At 35.8% G+C, this 26,582-nt stretch overlaps 2 protein-coding genes across 11 annotated transcripts in view; both read right to left on the reverse strand.

Annotated features, from left to right (window-relative positions):
- The window catches only part of LOC100721056 (rab-like protein 3), a 131,733-nt gene that overhangs the window by 96,707 nt on the left and 8,444 nt on the right, over positions 1-26,582 (reverse strand). For 4 of the 10 annotated variants that reach the window (XM_063225041.1, XM_063225040.1, XM_063225049.1 and 1 more), the window contains exons 3-5: positions 12,420-12,549; positions 7,678-7,792; positions 308-458 (exon numbers count right to left, since the gene is read on the reverse strand). In XM_063225041.1, the coding sequence (XP_063081111.1) occupies positions 308-458; positions 7,678-7,792; positions 12,420-12,549 (396 nt within the window). Of the gene's footprint in view, positions 1-307; positions 459-7,677; positions 7,793-12,419; positions 12,550-26,582 lie in introns of those variants that run through there. The other 6 variants (XM_063225048.1, XM_063225047.1, XM_063225043.1 and 3 more) reach the window with 4 other exon arrangements.
- LOC134470511 (melanoma-associated antigen D1-like) lies at positions 441-7,643 on the reverse strand. Its single transcript, XM_063225039.1, has one exon. The coding sequence runs from the start codon at positions 7,239-7,241 to the stop codon at positions 4,893-4,895; it is 2,349 nt and encodes a 782-aa protein (XP_063081109.1). The 5' UTR covers positions 7,242-7,643; the 3' UTR covers positions 441-4,892.

A 26,582-nucleotide genomic window follows, 5' to 3' on the forward strand; every position in this document is an offset into this window, starting at 1 on the left:
AAGTATTTTCCCATTAACTAGGGAAAATACTATTAACACTCTGAATAAACACATGACAGACACAACTTTTCCTAACATCATAAGCCTAATACCATTTTTAAGAAGTAATATTTTACCTACTTACAATTAGGACAATTTTACATTTACTCAGGTGTCCAAGAGTCAGTATACATCCACTGCAGTCTTGACTACATCATAGACTAGAACCCCAATATTCTGACTTTGAATATAAAGCTTCATTCAATATAAATCTTTGGGTTTGCTTTTACCTGATAATAATCAAACACATATTAATGAAAATACACACCAAATTAATCTCTTCTGCATTGAAATCCTCAGCCAGGAAAGCAGTTCTAGTTAAAACTTCATGGCGCTTGGTTTCATGAATCTGGTCCAGTTTAGTCCCTATTACCAACAGTGGGATTTGGTTATCAGCAAACTTTTCCTGATCATAATCCCTGCAGTAAATGATAACGAAGAGGTGAATATAATTTACGTTTCCAATGAGATGTATAATACTTAAATGCAAGTAACTTACACTGTTTTACTGATGATTGCTTGCTCACTCATCACGTATAAATTCATTTTTCTCTCAATTTCTTCCACCTACTTGTTCATTTGTCAACCCACTAGTAACATCTGTTGAGTTCTAACTATTCACCTATTTAAAATTTGTTCTCATGTGTTGTTCGAACAGACTACTTGACAACTGAGTGCCCAATAAGTACACCAACCTCACGTGTCCTGGCTTTCCTCAAAGTTCTGTCTTGCAAGGCTAATAGCTCAGAATTTATTCAGTGTATTAAAAGAGAACAGATTGAAACCTCAGTGCAGAGAAACAGATTGAAACCTCAGTGGGAGCCTTGTGTGACACTCAGATCTCCTGTTAGGACTAACAAGTTTCTGGATACCTTTTGGGCCTTGTACGTTCTATATCATACACATTTCTATCTAGAAGTTTAAAAAAACAGATCATTTCAGGAAAAGAATAAATGCGGATGGTAAGACCTGGAATATATTGGATATCGGGGTACTATAACCTGGAAATCAAACAAATGGAAATGAAAGGATATAGCTGAAATACAAAATAATAGTAAAAGGAAAGGACTTAGTAACAGTGTTTGTCCTGACATGAGAATCATGGGAGACAGAGGAAAGACAATTAGAGTTATTTAGGTTAATTCCTTGGGTCACTGGGTATTATAATCTTTTTCTGTATTTACCTAAAGGTCAGAGAGGTGACATAGATAATATTTATTATCAAAACAAACATAAAATCCATTATTATTTAGTTAATCTAAATTCCATTCACATATTGGATTTGGATTCACAGATTTTGATTTCTGACACATTATGAACTCACTTTACAACAGTCAGCAAAATCTGCTTTTGAACAAGCTATAACAATAAATCAATATTGCATACTATAATAATCCAGTTGGGCATAGTTTTTCTTTTGTGTTTCATATTATTTTACTTTCTTTTTGAGTAATCAAATTTGGAGTGAGGACGATGGTAGGCAGTATTACTAGGTCTTTATGTCCCTTACAATAATTTTAGAACATTAGCTACAATTCAGTCTTAAAACACAATTTTTTAAATTATGTAATTGCCTGTCTCATAAAAATATTATGTTTAGTGCATCAAAGGCAATAATAGCTCATGATCAAGACTTTTGATGTTTCTTACCAACATCGACACTATTACGAGACATAATCCCAAAAGGGAAATTTGATTTAATTAAAGAATGAATCTTTCAGATTATGTTCTTTTAAAATTCTCTCTTTCTCTTATATTCACCAATTCAACCCCATGAAACTTTTTGTATATTTTCTATCAAATAGCCTCCTGGGTATGAACACAAGTCTTGCATACTCTCTTGCACATTAACATATATAAAGCAAACACAGTCTGTTCTGTTTTCAGCTTTCCTTTCTTCTCATTTCCTTTCATAAAGTCTTGAAATTTGACCTTGAAATCTTTTTTTTCAAACCACTAAGTGAAAAAGTGATGGAGAATTTTATCCTGGATGGATAAGGCTGATAAGTTCTTAAAATCATAATAAGACAGACAACCAGGTATCATATGGACAGTGTCGTTTTTGGAAAACAAAATAAAAAATACCCTGCAATTTTTAGATCATTATATTTAACTGCCATTGAGAGAAAATGTAAGATTCAGGGAGCAAGTTTAAGAGACACTACAGGAATATATAATTAGCAAACTCCAAGCTCAGGAAAGTATACAGAAAAAAAAGAGTCATTTTCTTCTGCAAATAAATGCTAGGTATCCCCCTTCATCTCTTTTAAAGAAGGGGATTAAAAGAAATTTAAGAAATCAAATACAGTGAGTGGAACCTTTTTAGATCCCTTTCTGAACATAGAAAATACATCCCATGAAATAATTGGGGAAGTTAACCCATTTATGCCAAATACTGAAATTTTTTGAAATTTTGCACGAAATTCATATATGTTAACCTAGAAAAATTCAAGGAACAAAAATGTGAAGAGAATACATTTCATTATGTCCATTGTTATAGGTGTTTCAAAAATAGATCACTACACATTGAAGGGTTAACATAACATTTGATTATTAGAGCATTATTGTTAAATTTTCAAGACTGATATTTATATGTCATTGTTCTTTGTATTACACATTAAAGTATATACGAAATTAAATGATATGGTATCTAATATTTGCTTCAAAATAATCCATTTAGGGGTGAGAGAAAGTAGGGCGTGGGTGGAGATCTGGATGAAACAAGACTGGTTGTATGTTGATAATTATTGAAGCTGGGTGACCATTACACAGAGGTTCATTTTCTATTCTTTATACTTAGGTATGTTCAAATATATAACACATTAAAAAACTTAAAATTTAGTTAAGTTTTTAAAAATGACTCCAAATTTGGCTGATAAAAAAGATATATGCTAATCAGTCTTGTTTTTATCCTGGTTCCCATCCACTTATTTCTCCTGACCCCTAGGAGGAAAATCACTTTTATTACTAGTTATTCATTTATCCTTTTACTGATTTTTTTATACAAATATAAATACATATTTTTATTTCTCCTGTTTCTTCTATAATAAGAGCTATATATTTTCTGTATCTTATTTTTAAAATTTTTAATTAGTAGCACCTATTTGTTATACAAAATGGTGGTTTTCATTTTGGTATATTTACACATGTATAAACTTGCATCACTCCCCCTCTGTGTACTCCCTTGACCTTCCCTCCTGATGCCTCCATCTCCTTTTTCTCTAGTAGTCTGTTCTGCTTTCTATCATCTGTTTACTGTCTATCTATTAGATTTAACATATGAGAGAAAACATGAGATACTTATCTATCTTAGTCTGGCTTATTTCTATTTTCCTGCAAATGATATAATTTCTTTTTTTATGCTAAATAATATTCCACTGTGCACTTTGAATATTTAAACCTAACAATATATCCTTGATAAAGCTCTGTATTTTATAACTCATAGAGAGTTTACAAGCAATTGAACAGTACTCCAGTATGTAGTCATGCCATTATTTAAAGAATCTTACGTTGGTGGACTCTAGCCTTGTTTCTCAATCTTTTGCTGTTATAATGCACTACTGCAGCACCAGTGTATTATTTTGTCTTATACATCTGTAGGTTCTCTATAGGAGTAAAACAAAACTACAGGGTCAAAATGTAAATGTATCTATAATTTTTACTGCCACCTGGAATTTTCTGACATTAATGTAAATTTCTTCCTGGTATGAATATACTGTCTCCTGCTCTTAAATTTAAAAATAAATTTCCTGAGTAACCATACAAAAAAATCAATGAAAACAAAATCTTCTTGGAAGAAATCAATAAATTGACAAACTGCTATAACTTGGACAAAGGAAAAAAAAGGAGACAACCAAAAGCTGGAGTGAAAAGAGGTATAATACTATAGATAGCAAAGGATGATAAGCAAATACTATGCACAAGTCTATTTAACATAAATTTAACAACTTAGGTGAATTCCTCAAAGAACAAAAATTACCAAATCTTATCTTAGATGAAATGGACAGTCCTATAATTACTAATGAAATTGAATTTAAAGTTATAAACCTTTCAAATAAGAAATATGCAGGCTCAAATAGCCTCATTAGTAAATTATTTTGAATACACAAAGAACATCAAATATACATAATCTCTTCTAGAGAACAAGAATAGTACGAGATACCGTCGAATTACTATAGGTAAATATTATCTTCAAACTAAAACAAGTGCAAGACTTGTTTTTGATAAGAATCAAAAACTAAAACCAATATTCTGCAAGAATACAGAAAAAAAATCCTCAAGGAAATATGAGTAAATTAAACCCAACCAAAAAATGACCACAGGATGGAAAAATGGTTCAATATTTGAAAATCACTCAATGTGGGGCCACTCTGATCCCTTTTGTCATAGTGTGAACCTACTTAAACTAGTCCTTTCCTATTTTTACTGCTGTTCTTTGTTCTTAGCTGGCCTGGTCTTTGCCAACTCTTTAAGTTAGTCTTTTATCTTTTTATATTTTAGCTTTTTATATGAAAAAAATGAACAAAATTTAAAACAAAATAATAGGAGAGTAACAATAGTTAATATATCATGTATTGCTATCTTTAAAGATATGGGTATACTTTTTCATTACTGCTTTTTCCTGTAAATATATGCTTTAGTTTTAATTTCCATTATTATAAAAAGCAAGGATCACGTTAGGCAGTGACAAATTTTGTTTTTGTTTTTGTTTTTGTTTTTTATAGCAAATATGTTTATTTTGCATGCCACTATCAGTCAACAGGATGTGGCTCTCTACATAGCTGTTATTTAGAAGAAATCTGAGGCTTTAACCTCACTCAGGGAAAGGACTATTGCAACATCTATCCAATGCTTCACTCGACCCAGAAGAAACCAATGGCACTGAAGTTGGCAGTGGATGTACCACCAGGACCAATAATAGGACCAGCGAAGGTCTGAGGAATTGTGGAGTGGCCATTCTGGTTGTATCTAGGCCAGAAGGTAAATGGGATTCTGGACCAGGGATCATCAAAATCTCCTTCCTCATCCCAAGTCAGCAGCTCAAACTCGATGTCATCCCAGCTCCAAGGCCCAGACACAGCCTCATCTCCAATGCCCATGCGGGTTCTTGCTTCAGCCCGGGCTTCAGCCTCAGCCGAAGCAGCATCCATAGCATCCAAGGCCTCCTGTGCAGCCTCCATGAACTGTGCAGTCCAGACACGAGGGTCTTTCCTCTGAACCTCTGCAATGAACCTTAACACTTTCATCTTGCTAGTCTCATGGTAGGAACGGAGGCCCCAGAGGAACTCATACTCAGGAGGGTGACTGTTGGGCACTCGTCTGTATTCCAGGTATTTCTGCTTTACAAACTCGTAAGTAAGAAGTTTTCTCAGATCTCCAAGGAGAGGATGTCTCACCCCAGGACGCAGTCCCATCTTGCGTAGTGCCTCCCAGAGGACAGCCTCACTGGCACGATTGTCATTCATGAAGATGACACCCAGTATCACTAAGAGGAGACCCAGCTTGGGTATGTCTTTGGTTGTTGCCAGTATGCCAGCCAGGGATTCAGGGGTACTGATGAGAATGTATAGGTGTTCTTCCTTGTCAATTTCTTTCAGTTGTATCCCAAATTTCTTCTCCAAGACAAAAGATGCACGTTCAATGATTTCTGGATAAACATCAGTGTATTCTCGGATAATATCCCTCAGCATTTCTGAGCGCCTGATGGGCACCTTTGTGTAGTCTTTAAGCATCAGGTACTTGACTAACTTATTTGCTCTTTCCTGAAGAAGGGCCACATCTCGGGGCTGTGAGGCACTCATGTTCTGTGAGGCACATGAGTTGGGGGAGGGTTCGAGGTTAGGTGAGGGCCGCAGGTTCTGCCAGTCAGGTAGAATTGGCCAATCTGCAGGGATCCGGTCAGGTGGAAGTGGCCAGTCAGTGGGAAGTGGCCAATCAGGTGGCAGTGGCCAGTCAGGAGGTAATGGCCAATCAGAAGGGCCTTGCCAGTCTGGAGGGCCCTGCCAGCCTGGTGTGTTCTGCCATCCAGGTTGAGTATGCCATCCAGGCGGATTCTGCCAAGCCATTGGGTTTGGCCAGACAACTGGGCCAGGCCAAACAAAAGTATGTGGCCATATAACTGGGCCAGGCCAAACAATGGGGCTTGGCCATATCATTGGATTCTGCCATGCAACTAGGTTCTGCCAGGATGATGGAGACTGACTAGCTGGGGGGTTCTGACGTGTTGGTGGAGTCTGCCCAGCTGTTTGGTTTTGCCAGCCAGAGGGGTTCTGCCAAGCCAGTGGGGTCTGCCAGAGCATATTAGGGGGTACACCAGGTGGGTTTTGAGTGGTCACTGGAACTGGTGCAGACCTCCAGGTCCCAGCAGCCAACGGGGCCCGCATCTGATCACCACAGATGTTCTCTTCCACATTCAAGTTATTAATCTTGTGCGTCCTCTTGCCATGAATGATAGTCCGGGACTCCAAATTCTGAGCCAGGGAACTATCTGCTGATGTCTGCGCAGCTGCACCATCAGGTTCAAAGATACTTGGGTTGGTCTCTGTGTCTGCCTGGGAAGTGGCCATTTTGGCCCAGTTTACATTTTGACTGTGGGTCTGGGTATCAGCTACAGAGGCCTTAGTGGTATCATTCCAAGCCTTGAAGGCAGTTTTAGGCTGGTCAGTGACCATCTCATTGGCATTAGGAGACCTAGAGAAACTATTGTTGGGATTTGGGCCCACCTTAGTAGTGACATCCTGGGCCTTAAATAAGGTAATCTCAGACTCACTAGTAGCCAATTTACTTCTGGCTGCTGCCTTGGAAAAATCATAGGCAGCATTTGGGCACTTTGGAGTGGCATTCCGGGGCTTAAAGCCTGTCTTAGGTTGGGTATTGCCTATTGCCTTGGCATTACGTGCTTTAGAGAAACTGTAGACACCACGTGAGCCTTTTGTGGTAGCATTCTGGGCTTTAAAGGCTGTTTTAGGCCTTGCAGCAGCTGCTGAAACTTGAATATCCGCCCTCTCACTGGCAGTTGGGGGCTGTGAACACTGGGGACTAGCTGTCTGCCCACTGGCAGCTGCCAGGGCCTGGCTGGTAGGTGGAGCTTCTGAGATCTGGATCGCCTCCATCAATGTCTGCATAAGTAAGGTGCGGTCTTCTACAGAGGCCTCAGCCTGGAAGCCGAGGAGCCCCTCACCACAGTCCATTTTCTGAGCCATGGCTCTGGTATCTCGGGCTAGAAGGGAGCCAACACGAAGAAGGCAGCCACCACAGCATGGGCAGTGACAAATTTTGGTGTTCAATATGAGGCTAGTCCAACCTGCTGAAGGTTTGCCTGCATACCATAATTAACTGAATCGTCACCAGACGCTGGACACAGTGGACTAGAAAAGAGGACCACATGAAGAAACACAAGAGAAAACCTGTATAATCCAGAATTAATTTTAGACAGGATATCAAAAGAATAATTGAGAAAAGTAAGACTTAGACTTTATCAAAATAAAAATCATTTTGTGAAAGATACTGTCAAAAGACAGTGAAGAGACTAGGAGAAAATATTTGCAAATGAAACATTTTACAAAGTAGTATTTCATAAAGTACATTCTGTAATTGCTGTAAGATTTCAAAATAACTGCAAAGTAATTCTAGGCTTACCCATTCATCACCAAGACTCCTGTTGGCACAGAATCCCTATTGAGAACTTCCAGTGACCAACGATACAAGTTTTGAGATGACTTTTTATTTGTTAAGTCATGGACTAAAATTATACCTAAAATCATCAGAGAAAATACTGTCAGTACTGTAGCAACTCCTCTTCTTTTCACAAGTGGCAACATGAAGCTCTGCACAAGTATTAGATGGCTTAATGAATCTAGCATTCTATTATGACTATCAAGCTCAATTATTTTAGGTTTCTTCTACAAACATTTAATTAACTATGCAATTAACTATAAAACTGTCAGTTATATACTTTAAAAATTGTATAAAGGCTGACAAAATGTCATTAAATATTTATGTCATTTTTTACTCTTCATTCAGTATACTTGAGTGCCTACTTCATGCCTGGTCCTACTTAAACAAACACTTTATCAATCAAGAGCATCAGGACTACTTCAATATCATAACATAATCATTCAAAAATTTATTTCTACACCGTATATAGCATGCCACACACACCAATGCAGATATTACTTACACTCACTAAAAATGATACTAATAAAATGACTTATTAGTGATACTTATTAAATGACATTGATGTGGCTATAGCTTTGTAATAAAGCACTTGCCTAGCATGTGAAAGACCCTAGGTTCCATCCCCATCACCAAAAACAAAAAATAAAGACAGATAAGAAAAAATTAAAATGTCATTTACTTAATTTGTACAAATGCTATCCTTTAGCAGGGATAAAATGTCTTGAAGACTAGTTGGGCCTGATAAACTCACTTCAATGTATTTCTCTTTGAATTAATGGCTAACTATATAACCTTGCTACTTATTGAGAGATTTAGATAATAGAGCAAAAGAAACATGGCATTAGAAGAAAGGAGGAAATGTGAATAGTAAAAAAAGTTTTTGAGCGATTGAGAAAAATAACAAAAAGTAACGAGGCTCAGAAATGTAATTAAACAATCAATATCCTAGACAAAGCAGATAAATTATTACAATAAAAGACATCAAAGAATAAAGGCTTTCTGGAATTAAGAGTGTTATTTTGTGGTCAAGAGACCATAGGTTTCACATTCCTGACCTTTCCGTTACTACCCCGATTCTACTGTGAAAACAGAACATGAAATTATGACTCCTCAATCTTGAAATGTGAGATATGACTATCTTTAAAAGAAAGGCAGAAAAACAGAATTACTTGACATCTCTAGTTTTTACCATAACTAAGATGCGTTTGTAAGTTATACTGTAGTTGACTTGTTCCAAGGAACAAGGTAACAAGATAAACCAGGATCTTTCCTGGTATCTGGAAAAACAGGCTGGCATGTGTCCCCACATACAACTGCACCAATTAATAAGGGGTCTGATAGGCATCAAAAGTAGAAATTTTAAAAAAAGAATAAAGACCTACCATGAAAGGAAATACATAATATTTTGTAAGTACTTATGTGCTTTACATCGATTATCTACTTTAATTTTCAGAATGGTCTTATAAGCTTAATAATTATTATCTTCTTTCTACACATGAGGAACTAAGGCTTAGAGAGGTTAACTAACATGCCCTAGGTCACATGGTAGGTAGGATGGCTAGAATTTGTACTCAGGTATTCTGACAGACAGGAGGAAAGCAGAATAAAATCTCATTTTAGGGAAAATATTTTCTTCTCTATTTTCTAGGTATCAATATTACAAAAATAAGAGGAAGACTTTCAGTTGCAGGAGTAAAAGAATTACAAATGCTATTAGATAATAGGCTTTTAGATAAACAAGAAAATTTTATTCTTTTAAGGATCTCTATGTAAGGCTTTTAAACTTTAAAGACATATAAGCAACTTTTCCTAAATCTTTTTTCATTTGTCCTCAGAGTTCTTGAGCTAGAGGAGGGCCCAGTGAAAGGAGTCAGGGTGACAGCCGATTAGAACATGGTATGGGGTGTTGGGGGTTTAGTTTAGCAGGATAAGCGCCTGCCTGCAAGCACGAGGTTGTGAGTTTGATCTCTGGTGCTAAAAAAAAAAAAAAAAAAAAAAGAATATGGTATGTTCTAATTTTAAGGGAGAGAAGCACAGGTATTTCATACAATAAGTCCCCAACTTATAAATGAGTTCCCTTCTGGAAGAATTTTGTAAGTTAGATTCAGCTTAAGTCTGACAACGAGAGTCTTAGACTGTATTTTCAGTTTTTGTTTCCATGGTATTCCTTTGCATTCCCAGCAGTGCTCTCCACATCACCACTGCTTTTCCTCTTGCTTCTGGACATCCTGGGCTCTGCCTAAGCACTGTAGTGCTGTACACTATCACACTGTACAGTAAGCACACAGCAGCACAACTGTGCAATGTCTGGCAGACATGGAAGCTACTTCCGTGATTTGTTTCTGTGATTTGTTCGCATCTATGAATGTTTGCAATGTGAGGCCCATTTGTGTCTGTGAAAGTTCCACAACTTGAATCTTTGTAAGTTGGGGACTTACTGTAGTTTTCTGCTGAGATTATAAGCCTAGCTCAAGAGAATGGAAAGTAGGATACTGAGGGGAAAAAAGTTATTTCTAAGAATAAAGACTAAATTTGAAAGCTGTTTACCTATTATGCTGGTCCTTAGGATAGTAGATAAGGAACCTAGAGTGTTTCTACCAAGGAGAAAGTGTTAGAGTTAGGTGAAAGAAGAATGAAAAAGGTTTTTCAATAAATAATAAGAATTTTTTTAGCTTTAAGAAATAGGAATATATTTTGGTCTTACTAGTAAAATCAAAATAGGATACGTATAATTTTTCCAGTGGCTTAATGGAGGATACAAATCACTAAGAATAGTAAGAATAGAAGAAATAAACAAATGTGAGAGACAATGGCTTTCTTCAGTACTTATAAGTCTGCAATTCAGAATTTTATAATTGGGAGAATTTAGATGGTCTTTATCTGAACTATCTACTTCTAGTTTTTATCTTGTCTCTGCTTAAAAGGTTTGTATATACAGCATATTGGTTCTGTTGTATTTTTGAGACATAGTCTCATTATGTATTCTAGGGTGGTTTTGAACCTACTATGTAGTCAAGGCTACCTCAAACTTGCAGTGAGTCTTCTGCTGGTCTCCTTCCTGAGTGTTGACCCAGCAGAATATATATATTGCTATACAGCCAAATTTTTTTGTGCCAGAGACAGCTGATAATCTGCTTTGACAAGTTACTTTAAAAGTTTTCATGTAGTTAACTCATATGGTATCAGTATAATGTTATTTTTTCTTCATTTATATATACAGTAATATCGTGGTCCATGAATACCTCAGCTCACAAACAACTTGGTTTGTAAACAGAAATGTTTCACAAAATTTTGCTTCTGTTAGCAAACTCTACATTGGGACAAACATGACCATTGTCATCTTCCCCACATGAACACAAATGTGGCCATCTTCTTCAGGATCATGAAATGAACGAAGCACATGCACTGTATTCTATTATTACATTCCTTTATTGGGTACCTTCTTGCATATCAATGGCATATATTATCATCATGTAACTGTGTTTTGTTTCATTTAGGAATGTTTCGTTTTACCAACTTGACTATGACACTTTCAGATAGAATTTGGGCTGAGCCATGGGTCTGAACTAATACAACTCATCATATATTCTATATTATGTATCTAAGAATGCTTTCTACTTATTTTTGTAGTATCCACAACATGTTGTGATACAGGAAACACATTAAAAGAGAAATGTAGGGGGTGGTATATAGCTCAGTGGCACAAGCACTTGCCTGGCAAGTGTAAGGTCCTGAGTTTGATTTCCAGGACCAAAGAGAGAGAGAGAGAGAGAGAGAGAGAGAGAGAGAGAGAGAGAGAGAGACAGAGAGAGAGAGACAGAGAGAGAGACAGAGAGAGAGAGAGAGAGGGAGAGAGGGAGAGAAAGAGAGAGGGAGAAGGAGAGGGAGAGGGAGAGGGAGAATGGAGAGAGACAATCAGAGAGAGAGAAATGTAAAGAAGGTAGGTATTGAATAAATGCAATGCTTATCTAATATTAAATAAATAAGATACAAGTATAACATAAATAAGGTCCTATTAATGGCTACACATTTACCAGAAGAAAACAAAATGCCAAATCTTTTGGAATATTAATCAAACAAGTCAAAAGATTATATTTCATAATAAAAATGTACAAAAATGATTATAAGAAGAAACTATGGTCAAATCACAAAGATGGGCAAATCACAAAGATTCCTTTGACAAGAAATAAGCACTCATGAATTGCAATTATTGCCCTCTATTACACACCTCCATCTGGAAGTATGCTTCAAGTTCTTGAACATTTATTACTGGATAAAATTTCTTCATCTCTAAACACATCCTTAAGCAGCTCCTTACAATTACATTGGACTTTAAGGGGTAGATAAAAAAATCTCTCTCTGAAAGTCAGCCTGAACACTGAGTGGAAAAACAATATTGCTAGTGTTTCGAAATTTCCATGTTTAATGTCAAGTATACTCAAAATATAATAGTTTCTCAGTAGTTTATAATAATGTAGAAAATATAAAAAATATAAATATATTTACACAAATTAGATTTTTACTATTCTGAATCATACAGCTAGAATCTCAAAATATAAATTAGAATGTGATACACAGATTTAAGTAAAGAGTGATAGTGTACTACATCATTAAGAAATTGAGTTTGACATGTCATAGCTATCATAACAGGTGATCTGTATTTCTAGACTATAAAAATGTGGTTGAAATAAAAAATGGCTTACCATTTACAGAGTTGTAAAATACTGTTCTTGTGCTTTTCACACTGCTGGCACTGCCCACAGAGCCTCCAACATCCCATAATTCTATATAATAGGTCTTTTCTTCTGGGGTTCCTTCTTTGTAATCATGAACCTAACAAATCAATGAATTAAAATAATTATAGCCACTAAAATTAAAAAGGACTCTATTCAGTTTAAAGCATGGGCATTGCATATTGGCATCTCACACCATGGCCTCTGATCATCCCTTCTGTCCTTTCTAGCTTATTTTCCTTCCTCCAACTCTAATAACCATGGCCCTAGAAGACCCTATAGTTAACGGATCCAACCAACTTTTATCATTTTTTTCTCCAATGAAAACCTCATTTTTTCATAACTAAGCATGAATTTCATGATTCATCTTTACCATCACTTCTTTGTGTCCCTCTCACATTGTTTTTATTTGACAAAATTTTAACCCTGGTTATATCAACCTTTCTCTCATTCCATGTCTATGAACCAGCTATTGAATGTCCATCTCAAAAAAATACATTCAATGTGACTGAGCTCACCATAAATTCAAATGTGCCTTTGGAACTGTCTTTCCATCAATTCTATACAAAGTTTTGGCAGTTGGGGACCATTTTAGATAAGAGAAGTTAATCCTGTACACTGCAATAAAAGGTACCACTATTTTGCTATATGGCACAGATAACTGATAACATGATTATGACAAATCATCAATAAAAATATAGCCCATGCATTGTTTAGTAAAATGAAATATAAACATTTTAGCAAGATTTTTAAGCTTAACAATTCAAACAAATAACATGCAGTGCTACAAAGCATACATTATCTGTTGTTATGAAAAATGCCAGCCATTCCCATAAGCTTTCTCTGATTCTGCATTCCTTTCTACCCCAAACAAACTAGGGCTGAGTGCTTCCAAAACATCCCATATTTTCACTGACAAAGTGTTCTATTTCTCTAACAGAAATCTTTTCTATTAAACTAATAGTTGGCACAATGTGTTATTATTTATTATTTATCCTTGTAAGCTTGGAAAGCAGCATAATTAAATCCAGGACCTTTATACCAAGCTATATTTCTTATCTTGGTTTGTGGTTGTTTTGAGACAGTTTTTCATTATGTGGCTAAACTGCTGAGCCAAAGATGGACCTGTGATCTTCCTGCTTTAGCCATTTAGAGTCCTGGGATTACAGGCTTGTGCCAACATGCCAGGCGAGGCCCACACCTTCTTAGGGTCATTTACCAAGTCTTTTAGCCTTTGATACATACACACTCCCAAGCCATACTGACTCATTCATCTGCACTCTCCATTACAAAATATCTTCCCTAACCAAATCTTTGCATGTTTTCTATACAGAGTTAGAAAATATTCTCCTTTTAAAAAAAATTTTATTTAAGGAGAAAAGAAAAAAAAAAAAAACAGAAAAAAGGTACAAGTTTTATAGAATTTCAAAAAAAATAAACAAGAAATCACTAGTTAATAGATTACATATTATCATCTTAGAAATAGTTGTTCAAGTTACAATATTAAAGCATAAAAAGTGGACATTCAAACAGTGAGACTGCAAACAGTTCTGTTCAATGATCCAACAAAAACTCAGTAATATGGTTATCTATCTTATATGCTTAAATATACATGCAGTTATATCCTTTAGAGCATTTTCTTCACCTCTCTTTTTTACACTGACAATTACACATTTTGGGTTTCATTACTCCCACAGTTCTTATTACTTTTTTTTGAGAGAATAAAACCAAATGTGACACAACAAAACAGAGTCAGTCAAATCAAAAGGATGGACATAGTACATAATGTAAAAACAGAATACAAGGTGATCAACAATGGTTACCATAATGCCTCTTGCTACCTTAAAAAGAACTGCCTATATTATCAGTTATAATAAAATTGAACAAAACAGTAAAGAATAAAACCAATAAAACCAAAACATTGGAGACGTTACAGGACTTGAAAAGAAGATAATAGTCAAACCAGAATGGGCATCATAGTGAATCTTACTGTCTTCACAGTTGTTGCCTATACTCTCAAACTTGGTACTATCAAGCAAAACAGAATACAGTAAAATCAGTCAAAACAAGATGGTGAGAGCAATACAGGGTTTCAAATCAAGTTAATAGGGAATCAAAGTGGGCTACTATAATAAATCCTGCTATTTTTTATTTATTTTTTCCCTTAATTAAAAAGATAAAAATAAAAAAAAATAAATAATAAAAAAAGAGATCGAGATAAAAGAGAACATAACAACAAAACAGCACAGGTCAGAACATAACTATTTAAGCAAAATAGTGTTTCACCACAAAATATCCCCACATAAAAGTAGTTACCATAGTGTCTCTTTCCTTGAAATCTTTGAGTATAACTTCGTATATTGTAGCATCAAACATATCAAGACAATGTAAAACCATTCAGGAGAATGACAGAATTACAGGGTATTTAGAACCAACTAACATAAAATGAACAATGGTTTCTGTATTATCTCCTTGTCTATACAAGTTTTTGTTTACATTATCACATATAATAAAATCCAATAAGATACATGTTAAAACCGATGGAGACAGAAGAACAAAAACTTGATGGGACTTCAAAACAAGATGATATTAAATCAGCAGTAGCTATTATGATGTAATATTCTCCTTTTCTAATTTGCTCAATTAATACTGGCTAAATTTATTTATTTTATTAGTACATTATGTGTTCCCAGTACTTAATGATTATTTATATTCATCATGGGAAGTACATGTCCATATCTTAATTCTACATTTAATTTAATTCATATAGAATGAGTTCCAAGAATTTAATACCAGTAGCTTATAATTTGTTGCTATGACATTATGTCTTTTACATGGGTGACTAATCTCTAAGGGAAAGCTTAAAATCATAAAAGCGTTGCTCTTGACAGTAAATGGAATCCTGGTGTTACACTAAGTGCCCAACATGCTGTGTGTGCATGTGTGGGCAATACCAAGCTACAAGAAGTATGATTTATATTTAAATCCAGTCATCAAGATTGATACTTACAGCCACTGAAGACCTTATAGTCAACAGGGCAATATTTTCTCAATAGGAAGTAATAATGGGCTGATCATCAAATGCAGAGTGGCACACCCTGCAGTGCTGCTGCCACTTTGGAACCTTCACATTTACTCTCTTACGGGCTGTTCATTGAAACCCAATGAAGACCACATGCCAATGGGACTGTTTCATTTGAAGAGTTTATTTGCTTTTAAAAAGTGGGAACAAATTTAGTGTACAAATGATACATCGTCCTTACTAAAATGAAAAAATTCCAGGCAATACCCTGCCTCCAAAAACCAAACCACACCAACCAACTCTTAGCGCTATACACGCTAATAAGTCTGGTTTATTCTCTGTCTCTATAAAATTGTTATTGGAGAAAGAAAGGCAGCAAGTCTCAGAGAGAGGCAGGAGAAAGAGTAGCAAAGAGCAACAAGAAAAATATAACAGGGATGTAGGAATTAATTTGTCTCATTAACTGATACACTTTCAGTTTCTCATACAAAGTCTGGGACCCAGCAGATAGGCAACATCAGTACTGACTGAACAAATGAATGAATGAGTAGTATTAAAGGTACTGCTAATTGCCTCTTGCTCTCCAATAATTTTTCTTTGTCTTCAGTCATGATCATATCTGTTTTTTTAAGATTTCCTTTCCAGTTTATACCCATTTCTCCTTTATTTAAATGTCTAAATTTCATGAAAGAGTGGTTTAAACCTTTTATTTCTTCTCTGTCATCACTTGGTTTCTGCAACTGTACTTTTAAAGGTTAGCACTAACTTCTAAACCACCATATCTAATGTATGTTTTTTCTCTAGTCCTTACATCTCTACAGCATTTCCTACTCACAAATCAATCTCTCTGATGAAGTTCTTGTCTCTCCTTTGCTCTTCTTCATCACGTTGACTACCCTTCTCCCTCGGATGAATCTTTGTCCAACCCTCTGTCACCTCATCTCGATAACTGCAAGCTGCTCTATCATTTTTTTCTAAATTTTCTCTTTTAAAACCTCATTTATTCCTGTGTATGTGCTGTACTCCTATAATCCCAGGTACATGGGAGGCTGAGCAGGAGGACTGTAATTCAAGCCCAGCATGATCCTGTTTCAAAAAAGAAAGGAAAGAAATAAAAACAAAGAAAATTCCAGGATGTGGCTGGGTTCAACCTCCCCTACCACACATTATGCACCAAGACTGGCGATGTAGGCCAGTGGTAGAGTGCTGGCCTAGCATATGTGATGCTCTGGGTTCAAACCCAGTCTGCCAAAACAAAATATCTCATTTGCAGCCACTTGTAGTGCGCTGGTGTGAATCTGTAGTCCCTCTGCTTGGAAGGTTGAGAAAAGATGCTTATTCAAGTCCAGGATTCCATGCCAGCCTGGGCAACACAGAGTTCCTAAAACCAAACCAAACCGAATCGAACCAAATAAAACACTGAAAGCCTCATTGGCTTGCCTCATTCAGGATTATCTCTATACAGATGATTCCCACTCCAGAATTCTTTCTTGAGCTTCATTACCCCTTTTTTATATGCTTCCTGGATGGCTTCAATTAGAGAAGCTCAGATCTTGCCCTTCACCAAGTATAAAACTAAACTCAGACTTTTTTCTCTTTCAGCCTTTGGGAATAGTTCATCCACCCATTCGACCAGGTCACCCATTCAATCACTTACACTTTGTAGAATTTTACGTGCTTCACATACATATCACTTTCTCTTTGGAACTGAACTGCTGTGTATTTTCTAGACCACCGCTACACCACAGAACAGCAGTGGTGAATCAAGGCACGTGTGCTGCAATGGGCTAGGTGTATCACTGAAAGCTCTAAACAGTTTGCCATCACTGCCATAGACATTTCTGCAATGATGTTAATGACAAATATGCTAACTATTAGTAATGTGTGACTCCTGAAAGGTTGAAATGTGGCTCATTAACCGAAAAACTACATTTTTATTTTTAGCTAATTCAAATTTACATTGTCATACAAGCTGGAACATGACTATAATTCCAGCATTAATGAGTCTAATACAGGAGAATCACTGTGCGTGTGAGGTCAGCCTGGCCCAAGGCCAGTCTGGAATACAAGGTGAGAACCTATATAAGTAGCAGAGTCTATGGTATGCATGCCAGAGCAGACTGTTTGTTATCATTGAAAGGTCTAAAAGGTTCGCCATTGCTGTCTGCACCAACTCTGCACAAAGAATGCAAGTATTTTGTAGTGTAAATATGTACCAAAAGACCCAAACAAACAAACAAACCAAAAAAGCAAGGGGATCAAGAGATGAGTAGAGAGGGGAAAAAAAGGAAAAGAGACAGACAAAAGAATCAAGCTGCAGTATGTACATGCACCAACACCCCTACAAAAAACGCAATTATGTACTATGCACATTACTAACAAAATAAAATTTAAAAATAATTGCCATACAAGACTAGTGGTCACTGTGTTGAACATCAGAATACTTTTAAAAATAAAACTGCTGTGGAATAACAACACAAGTTCTCAAACCAGCAATATGACCTTGGAAAAGTAATACAATGTGTGAAGTGTGCTTCAACTTATTAATGTATCAAATAGGGATGTTAGCAGTATGTACCTTGTAGAGTTATTTTAGGAATTAATTTGGATATAAATGGGTCCCTAGTCAAAGTAAGCACTAGAAGACGTTAGCTATCATTATTGTTAAAGATCATTAATAAGCATAAACCTTATGCCACCTACTAGATCCATCTCATATTCTTAGAATAGCCTTAAAAAGGTTATGCCTTTTTATTTCCCCTCAGTGTTTTTTAAATTGTTTTTCTATCCAAAGAGGAATTCAATAAATATTGATTGTATGCAATGTGTAAATTAGAAAGTTAAAATCCCATGAAAGTAAGTTAGAAATGACAAACCAATTACCTTATTCATAATTTATGAAAAGATTAAACTTTGAAAATCTTGCTTTCATAATTAGAAGTGACCATACACTTACAGTATTCCATTAGACTTGTGATAACAAAATTAGAAGATAAGAATGAATAAGCAACATCACAATATAAAAATTTTCTCTTCCGTTATGAATATTGCTACACTGAATGCTTAACTCAAAATATTAACAATTACTGAGTACCTACAATAAATTCATTAGCTTTATACAGTATTTGAAATTAAATAATTGCCTTATTACTTCTACTTCTAGTTGACTCTGAATAAACTTTAAATGGACTAAGAGAGCCAACTGGTTCTAATATTTTGAAAAGCATTCATGAATCTATACTAATTCTGGAGATTTCTTCTCCCAGGTCTCTTTAGTAACGGAAACTGAAATTGCAATATAAAACGTACTACAGAAGATAGCTTTCAGGTTATTCAGGTAAAATCTTTACAAGCTTTAATGATTTTTCTTCTAGAGGGAAGAACCATTAATTTTATAATAACAGTCAAAACGATTTACATGTTCATGACAACTTTAAGAATGTAGTTTAAAAATACCTTTCTTGGGGGGGGGTACTGGGGATCAAACTCATGACCTCAGGCTTGCCAGGCAGGCACTTATGCCAGTGAGCTAAATCCCCAGTTAAAAATATCTTTTACTTAGGTCGTCACACAAGGAAAACACAGTTTTCAATGATGAAAGACAGAGATTCACCAGCCCAAGATGCAATGAACAGAAATAAGAGCTACGTAAGTTTTAGTCCTAAATGCCTTATTCTTCTATATGAATGGAATTCAGATCAGACTGGCTTTAAAGTAAGCAATTATTACTACATTCATTCTAATAAAATCAGTTACATTATTATACAACATTCATTTTAACACAACTGTAGCTTTTACTTTTGTATCTTCTTGGGTATTTTTATGCTCTCCCTAGAGTTTCTAGAACTATGTTAAAAGTTCAACAATCTGCAGTCCAGGATAAGAGACAATAACAACGGGAACTCTAACCACTTTCTCCAAAAGTAACGTTACAAAGGGCAACTACTCTTGTTACTTCTGAAACCTGGTCAGAGTTTAAAGAACTGTAATGGCTTCTATCCAGATGTCCTCCAAAACTCATGCATTAATAGGTGGGGATTTTCAGAGATAGCTGGATCTAAGGTGTGTGATACTAGGATCAAGGGTGTATGGTACCAGTTCAGTCCACTGAGTTATTTAGCGTAAATCTAGATAGGGATAATGGGAAGGCTCACACTGGGTGTGGGAGACAAAAACCAGTAGGTTCCTAGGCTGAGTAGAATAAAAGAGTAAGGAAAGATCAATGCAGCTGTTTCGTTACCTCCTACCCATCTTTCTATGTTTCTCTTTTGCGATACCTCCCTACAGTGCTGCCCTGCCTGAGAGCTATTGACTGATACCACTACTAACTGTGAGCTAACATAAACTTTTCTTCCTTCAACTTGTGGGTGTCAGATATTTTGTCCCAGCAACACAAAAGGAACTAAGACAAGAAAGCACTAACTAATTTCATGTTGACCTGCTCTCTGGGACTTCCACAAGGCTATACTCAGAGACACAGCCAAATCTCGATTCTCTTTTATAGGTGACTGCTGAGACAATTTCTTTTGGAAACATTGCTACCAGTAATAAAGAATTTTACATACCCGTTACCCTCAGCTATATAATTTCAATACATCTTATTCTCAGCCTGATTATATTAACCAATGCCTACCCCTACCCTAAATATCCAATTCTCATTATGCTTCTCAGATAGATGCTGTACGTGCTTCAACATCCTGATTACTTTCAAATTGTGAAATACGAAATGCCTTACTTACTTTGCAAAAGCTATTTCCAGTCTGTTATTCTTCTACCCTTCTTGAAACCTATGTTCCTTATAGGGTCTGCACAGTTAACTACATTCCCTTCTCTCTCTTCTTGACATATAGTTAATATCTAGCGTCTATTAGCATCTGATTCTTAAGCCTTGCACATCTCTGCTGTAAGCATTCTGCACTGAACCTTTCTATCTCCACTTAGAAAACTGACTCTACATGCTACTCATTTTTCCTTAAACTACTGTTTCCTCTACCAGAGTCTTAGGTGCTTCTTCAAATGCATCTTCTGGGTACCATATCTAACTCTGAGTAAGAATATACAGGGGCAGCACCCAAGAATCAAACTAAAAGATGAAAACGGTCAGACTGGTCATTGAACACAAATGTGCCTATATCCTACTTACAGAACACATGCCATAAATATAAAGACACAGGAAGTATGAAAATGAGATGACAGAAATAAGATATGCCACATGAAAACTAAGTTTGTTTATTTTAATATCGGGAGTAGACCAACTTCACTGTACAATGTACTACAAGATGTAGAAAGTGACATAATAAAATGTTAACTCCATTAGGAAGTTTAAGCAGTCTTAAATTAGTATATACTTAATTATATAACCCCACATACAAGAAAAAGAGAATGAAAATGAAAAATAGAAAAATTTACAGAAAAGAGATTTTTGTAGTCATTCTTTAGTAACTAAAGACGTAGGCATACAAAAAACACAATGGAAAAACAGAAGTAACAAAATGATTAACAGCTTAACTGAATTGATATACTTACAACACTGTATCAAACAATTACAGAATATGCACCCTTTTCATGTGTGCACAAAATACTTTCCAAAATCAGTCATAATTTTAAAGGACAAAATTGTAGTATCATCTATTCTTTGAGCACAGTGAATATAAGCTAGAAAGCAGTAATTAAAAGATAATCAGCACTGTCAAGTATCTGGAAATTAAGAAGCATATTAATACAAATTAATTAAGAAATCATAACAGAAATTACACAATATTTTCACTGAAAGATAATGAACAAACTCTCAGGGATATAGTGGAGGCTGTTAATCTGAATACAGTGGAGACTAGAAATTTTAAAGCCTCAGAGCTCTGAAAAAGGTTTAAAAGAAATCAATGAATCAACTACTTAATAACCCAAGGAAGGTAGGACATTATGAAGATAAGAGTAAACATCAGTTAATTACAAAACAAATATATAATATAGAAAACTACAAAACCAGAAACTGTTCTTTGATAGCTCTCTGGCAAGACTGATAAAAAGAACAACAAATAAACAAAGCAAAAATTATACATATCAGAAAGAAAAAACACAAAGCTCTCCGCAGGATTTGTAGTAACAGTCTTATTGTTCAAATATCTTACTGCAAGACAATAAGAATCCAAAGAACACATTTTTGATCAGTTACCTATATAGCTGGATAAATTCTTTTAAAAATATAAATCATCAAAATTGACAGAAGAAACATTTTCACATTTTATTTAATGTTATTTAAAATTTTCCCACATAATAAATCTTAAGGTCACATAGTTTTACCTGCGAATTCAAATAGATAAGGAAGAAATAAATTGTATAATCTCTTGCAGAGAACACACACAGAGATAATATTTGCCAACTTATGTTATGAGGTTTGCATAAGCCTGATACCAAAATTCCGTAAGAAAAATATAAGAAAGGAAATTAGTAGGGCAATCTGTTTCATAAATTTATATGAAAGTATCTGAAAAAATATTAGCAAACTCAATCTGTTGATATATGGAAAGGCTAGAGCATCAAGACCAGTACACCATTGGATTCATTCCAGGATTACAAGGTTGCTTTACCATTTTGATATCAATCAATATAATCTACTTCACTAATATAATAAAGCAGGAAAATCATGACTATCAAGAAAATGTAACTGATAAAATTCAATACTGATTAGTGATACTCATTTGCAACAGAAAGAAATTTATTAAATCTAGTAAAATGTAACTACAAAATATCCTCCAGCAAACACCTTACTCAATGGCATTATATTGAAAATTTACCTAGAAACTGGGAATGAAACAAAGTTGCTTTGTTATTGACTGTAACAGTTAACTTTCCCATTGGTAAGACAAAATATTAAACACCTTTAAACTAAAGGAAGCGAGGTTTATTTGGCTAGTTCAGAGATTTCAGTCTATGGCCAGTTGGCTCCACTGCAAGAACATTATGCTGGAAAGACATGATGAAACAAAGCAGTTTCCAGGGCCACACCCCCATGACCCACTCACATATACCCAGTGTACCCTGCTAACCTAGCATCCAATCAAGTTTACAATTAAGCTTAACTGTCACATTCTACTCCTTAACACCCAAATACGACTCCTTGGACCATACTTAATTTCCAAATTAAGAAAAATAACAGAATCATAATTTGCCTAACATGATTTAACTATCCTGCATACAACCAAAAACACAATAACTTCCCCAAAGTATCAACGGTTTTACAGCAATGCTCAAAGTCCAAGTACAGTGTCTCATTTGAGACTCACAGAAAATTCTTAGTTATGAATCTGTGCAAAAATTTAAAAAGCTGATCACATATTCCCAAACTACAATGGCATAGGGTAAATATTCCCATTCCAAAAGGGAGAAAGATGGAATACAAAAGAATAGGATCAAAGAAAGACCAAGACCCAGCAGAGCAAACATTAAATCCCATAGATCCATGTCCAGCATCTAAGCACAGGGTGGGAAGATGCATGTTTCCAAAGGCGAGGGCAGTTATACCACATGGCCTTGTTTACTACAGTTCATGTGACCTTCCTCTTGGCCTACAGCTTGCTACATATGGCTTTTCTCTGTACAACAACAAGAATCTTTGACTTCCTGGGGTCTCTACTGTACTTAACCTTCATTCCCACAGCTTCATACCCCTTAAGATATACTGCCTACCTTCCCAGGTCTCTCCTCTGAAATCTGGGTGAAAGCTTCCATGACCCCACAATTCCTATATTCTGTGTGCTGGCAAACCAGCATTACATGGACAATGCCAAGGTCTGCTGCCAGCTCACACAGTAGCCAGGTTCCCCTGGACAATGTCTGCAGTGGCTTCTGAATGCTGGAAAGCTGACCAAAATGAAATGAATCCCACAGATTCAATTCCCTTGATAGCTATTCTTGGGTAGGAATACTAGGATTCTCTTCTCAAAAGGTTTGCACTTTTGTACTCTTAAGCATGCTGTGAGAGGGGTCTTAATGATTCCTGAGATTCATGTCAGGAATGTTACTTTTGAAACTCTTTTTTTTTTCTGGTACCAGGGATTGAACTCATGGCCATCTGCTTGCAAGGCAGGTACTTATGCCGCTGAGCTAAATCCCCAGCCTAGGCAATGTGAAACTTTTTTTTTTTTTAGGAATGTTTCTTTTTATCCCAGTTCAAATTTCTTTCTTTTTTTTTTTTTTTTCTTAATGGCACTAGTTTCTTCAATAATCTTCCTCTGCAGACCCCAAGTTTACATGTAGTTGTTTATGGACCAAAATTTAAGTTTTTCAAATCTTTGTACTCTGCTTTTTGCTCGCAACTTTCACTATAAATCTTGCTAACAGAGTATATATTCCACAGCCTGAACATTGGGTTGTTTTGAATTTCTTTTGCCAGATGAATTATTATACTATCTTTAAATTCAGCATCACTTAATCTTAGGACATGAACAAAATACATACAAGTTTTTTCCAGAATTAGTATGCGTGACCTCCAGGCTAATTTACAGTAGAGACCATCCCATCTGAAATCTCCTGAGCCTGTCTCTTACTTTCTGCATTTTTATTAGCATTCTGGTTTTCCAAACTCAGCAGAACTGTGCATTAAGATCTGCTTACAGCTTTCTAGGCTTTCTTCAGCCCATTTCTCAACTGTTCCAAACTCCTGCAAACCAGTTTCAAAGGTCTCTGAACCATACATTCACGTACACACACAGTATACAGTATACTCTGCTTCTCTGGTAGTGATTTTCTGTCTCAGTCAGCTTTCCTACTGCTGGGACAAAATATCAACACCTAAAAATTAAAGAAGGAGAGGTCTATTTTGCTCTAGGGGAGACAAACTAGTTTAAGAAAAGAAAAAGATAAGGATATCCCTGGATACTAGAAATGAAGAAACAACTTAAAATTAGAGGAGGGAGAAATGGGAACTGACACATTTTATAAGGAGCTTCAGGGGTTAGTGCCTGTGGTTTTACTGCCCAACCAGGAATAGCAGATCCATTTTCCAGCTTTTAAACCAAGAGTATATGTGGGTGACTGATAGAGTAGACTGTAGTTTCCTTCTTAAAATCTGGATCCTTGAGGAACTGCCAGTCAGTTAAAGAAACAGCTGCAGAAACTGTTCACAGACTCAAGGAAGCAGAAAAAAGCTTTTTGTCAGGGTTCTCAGGCAAGGATGGTACATTGATGGCACGGAAACTCTGAACTGAGAAATTTCAAAAATTTTGTAATTCCTGGGTCCTTGCAGCAATAGAAATAAAAAGATATTATACAGGGCTACTTTCATAGCATTGAAGAACTTAGGAACAGGTAAGATTTCCACAGGAGAGATAAAAATAATCCTGCAGAAGATGTAAACATTTTCAAATGATTTCAAATTACAAAACATACAATGAGAGACATATAAAACATTTTCAATAAGTACGGGAACATATACAACAAATAGGATATATACCTCCATTCCCTCAAAAATATTTCTTTTGAAAGAAATTATAAAATAAATATGCTTAAAGTCTGGGACTGTGATACTTGTGGCAGTGGTCTTGTTCAACACTGCTAGCATTAGAGAAATACAAAGCAAAACTATATGGAGATTTCGTCTTATCCCAGAAAGATTGGCCTTGTCAAGAAATCAAATAACAATAAATGTTGATGAGGCAGGGAGAGGGGGAGAAAACCTTTCCACATTGTTGGTGGGTATGTAAACTAGTTCAACTACTATGGAAATCAGTATAGAGATTCATCAGAAAACTACAACTAGAAATTCCATTTAACCCAGCTACATCTATATGCCCATCAATAGATGAATGGATAGAGAAAATGTGTATTTTACACAATAGAGTACTGCTGTCATAAAGAAAGATAAACGAGTCATTTGTAGGAAAATGGATGCACCTTGAGAATATAATGTTAAATGAAATCAGTCAGAGACATAAGTTTTAAATATCACATGGTTTCTTTTGTATGAAAAACCCAAATTACAAATACAGAACAAAATAAAAGATAACAGGATGTAGGGAAATAGGACTTTCTCAAATGGGAGGGGGATCAAGAGCTACAGGATGGAGGGAAAGGGGACAGAAAAGGGAATTAAGATGTGTCATGCACATGTATCAACTATGCATAAAGAATATAAACATGTAAGCTAGGTGTGGTGGCTCATGCCTGTAATCCCAGCACTCAGGAGGCTGAGGTGGGAGGATCCTTGCGAGTTAGAGGCCAGCCTGGGCTACAAAGTGAGCTCAAGGCCAGCCTGAACTGCACAGCAAGACCCCGTCTCAAAAAAAGACACACACACACACACACACACACACACACACACACAAAGAATATAAACATGTATCACAAACAAGTACTAAAAATGATAGGAAAAAATGATAGGGAAAAAGTAAAATAGATATACTAGAGATGATTACAATAAAACTACAAAGTATAATGAAAGATGAAAATATTTTGAAATACTTTAACATGTAAAAAAAATAAAAATTATAGTTACTTAAAACAAAAGACAGTATATATCGTAAAAAGCAGACTAGATATCACTGAAGAAAATTTTAATTAACTAGAGAGGAGACAGGAGTAGGAGCACATCATCCAGAACGCCGCAAAGAGAAATAAAGAATACAGAGCATGTGCGTACAATTAGAAGATACGAGAGAGTAGACATCTAATAGAAATTCAAAAGGAAATGACCGGGGACAGATAATGGCTACAGCTTTTTAAAAATGAAGATATGAGAAGCATGATAACTTCTCAACAGGATGATGAAGAAAAAGTAATTTACACTAGACAGATTAGTATAATTGCAGAACATTAAAAAAAAAAAAAAAAGACTTCCGGCAGGGTGGCGGGACAGTAAGCAGCAGAGTACACAGCCTCTGAGAGACACAGTCCAGATGCTGGAATGTAGCGTTGTGGGGAAGACAAGAGTGAAGGAAGTGGGTCTCCTGGATGCAGGAAGACTCTAAAGTGAGAACTGGTACCCACAAAGAGAGTAAAAAGAAAAACAAATGAAAAAGGCAGTAGCTGCTGGAGCGGAGCCTTCACCCGAGTCAGACTCGCTGAGTGAAAGGAGCTGTTGGAACCTGGGATGCACCGTCTTGGTGACAGTGGTG

Source organism: Cavia porcellus, unplaced genomic scaffold, assembly GCF_034190915.1.
Source record: "Cavia porcellus strain 051 isolate PalLab524CR breed Dunkin Hartley unplaced genomic scaffold, mCavPor4.1 scaffold_15, whole genome shotgun sequence".
Taxonomy (NCBI): domain Eukaryota; kingdom Metazoa; phylum Chordata; class Mammalia; order Rodentia; family Caviidae; genus Cavia; species Cavia porcellus.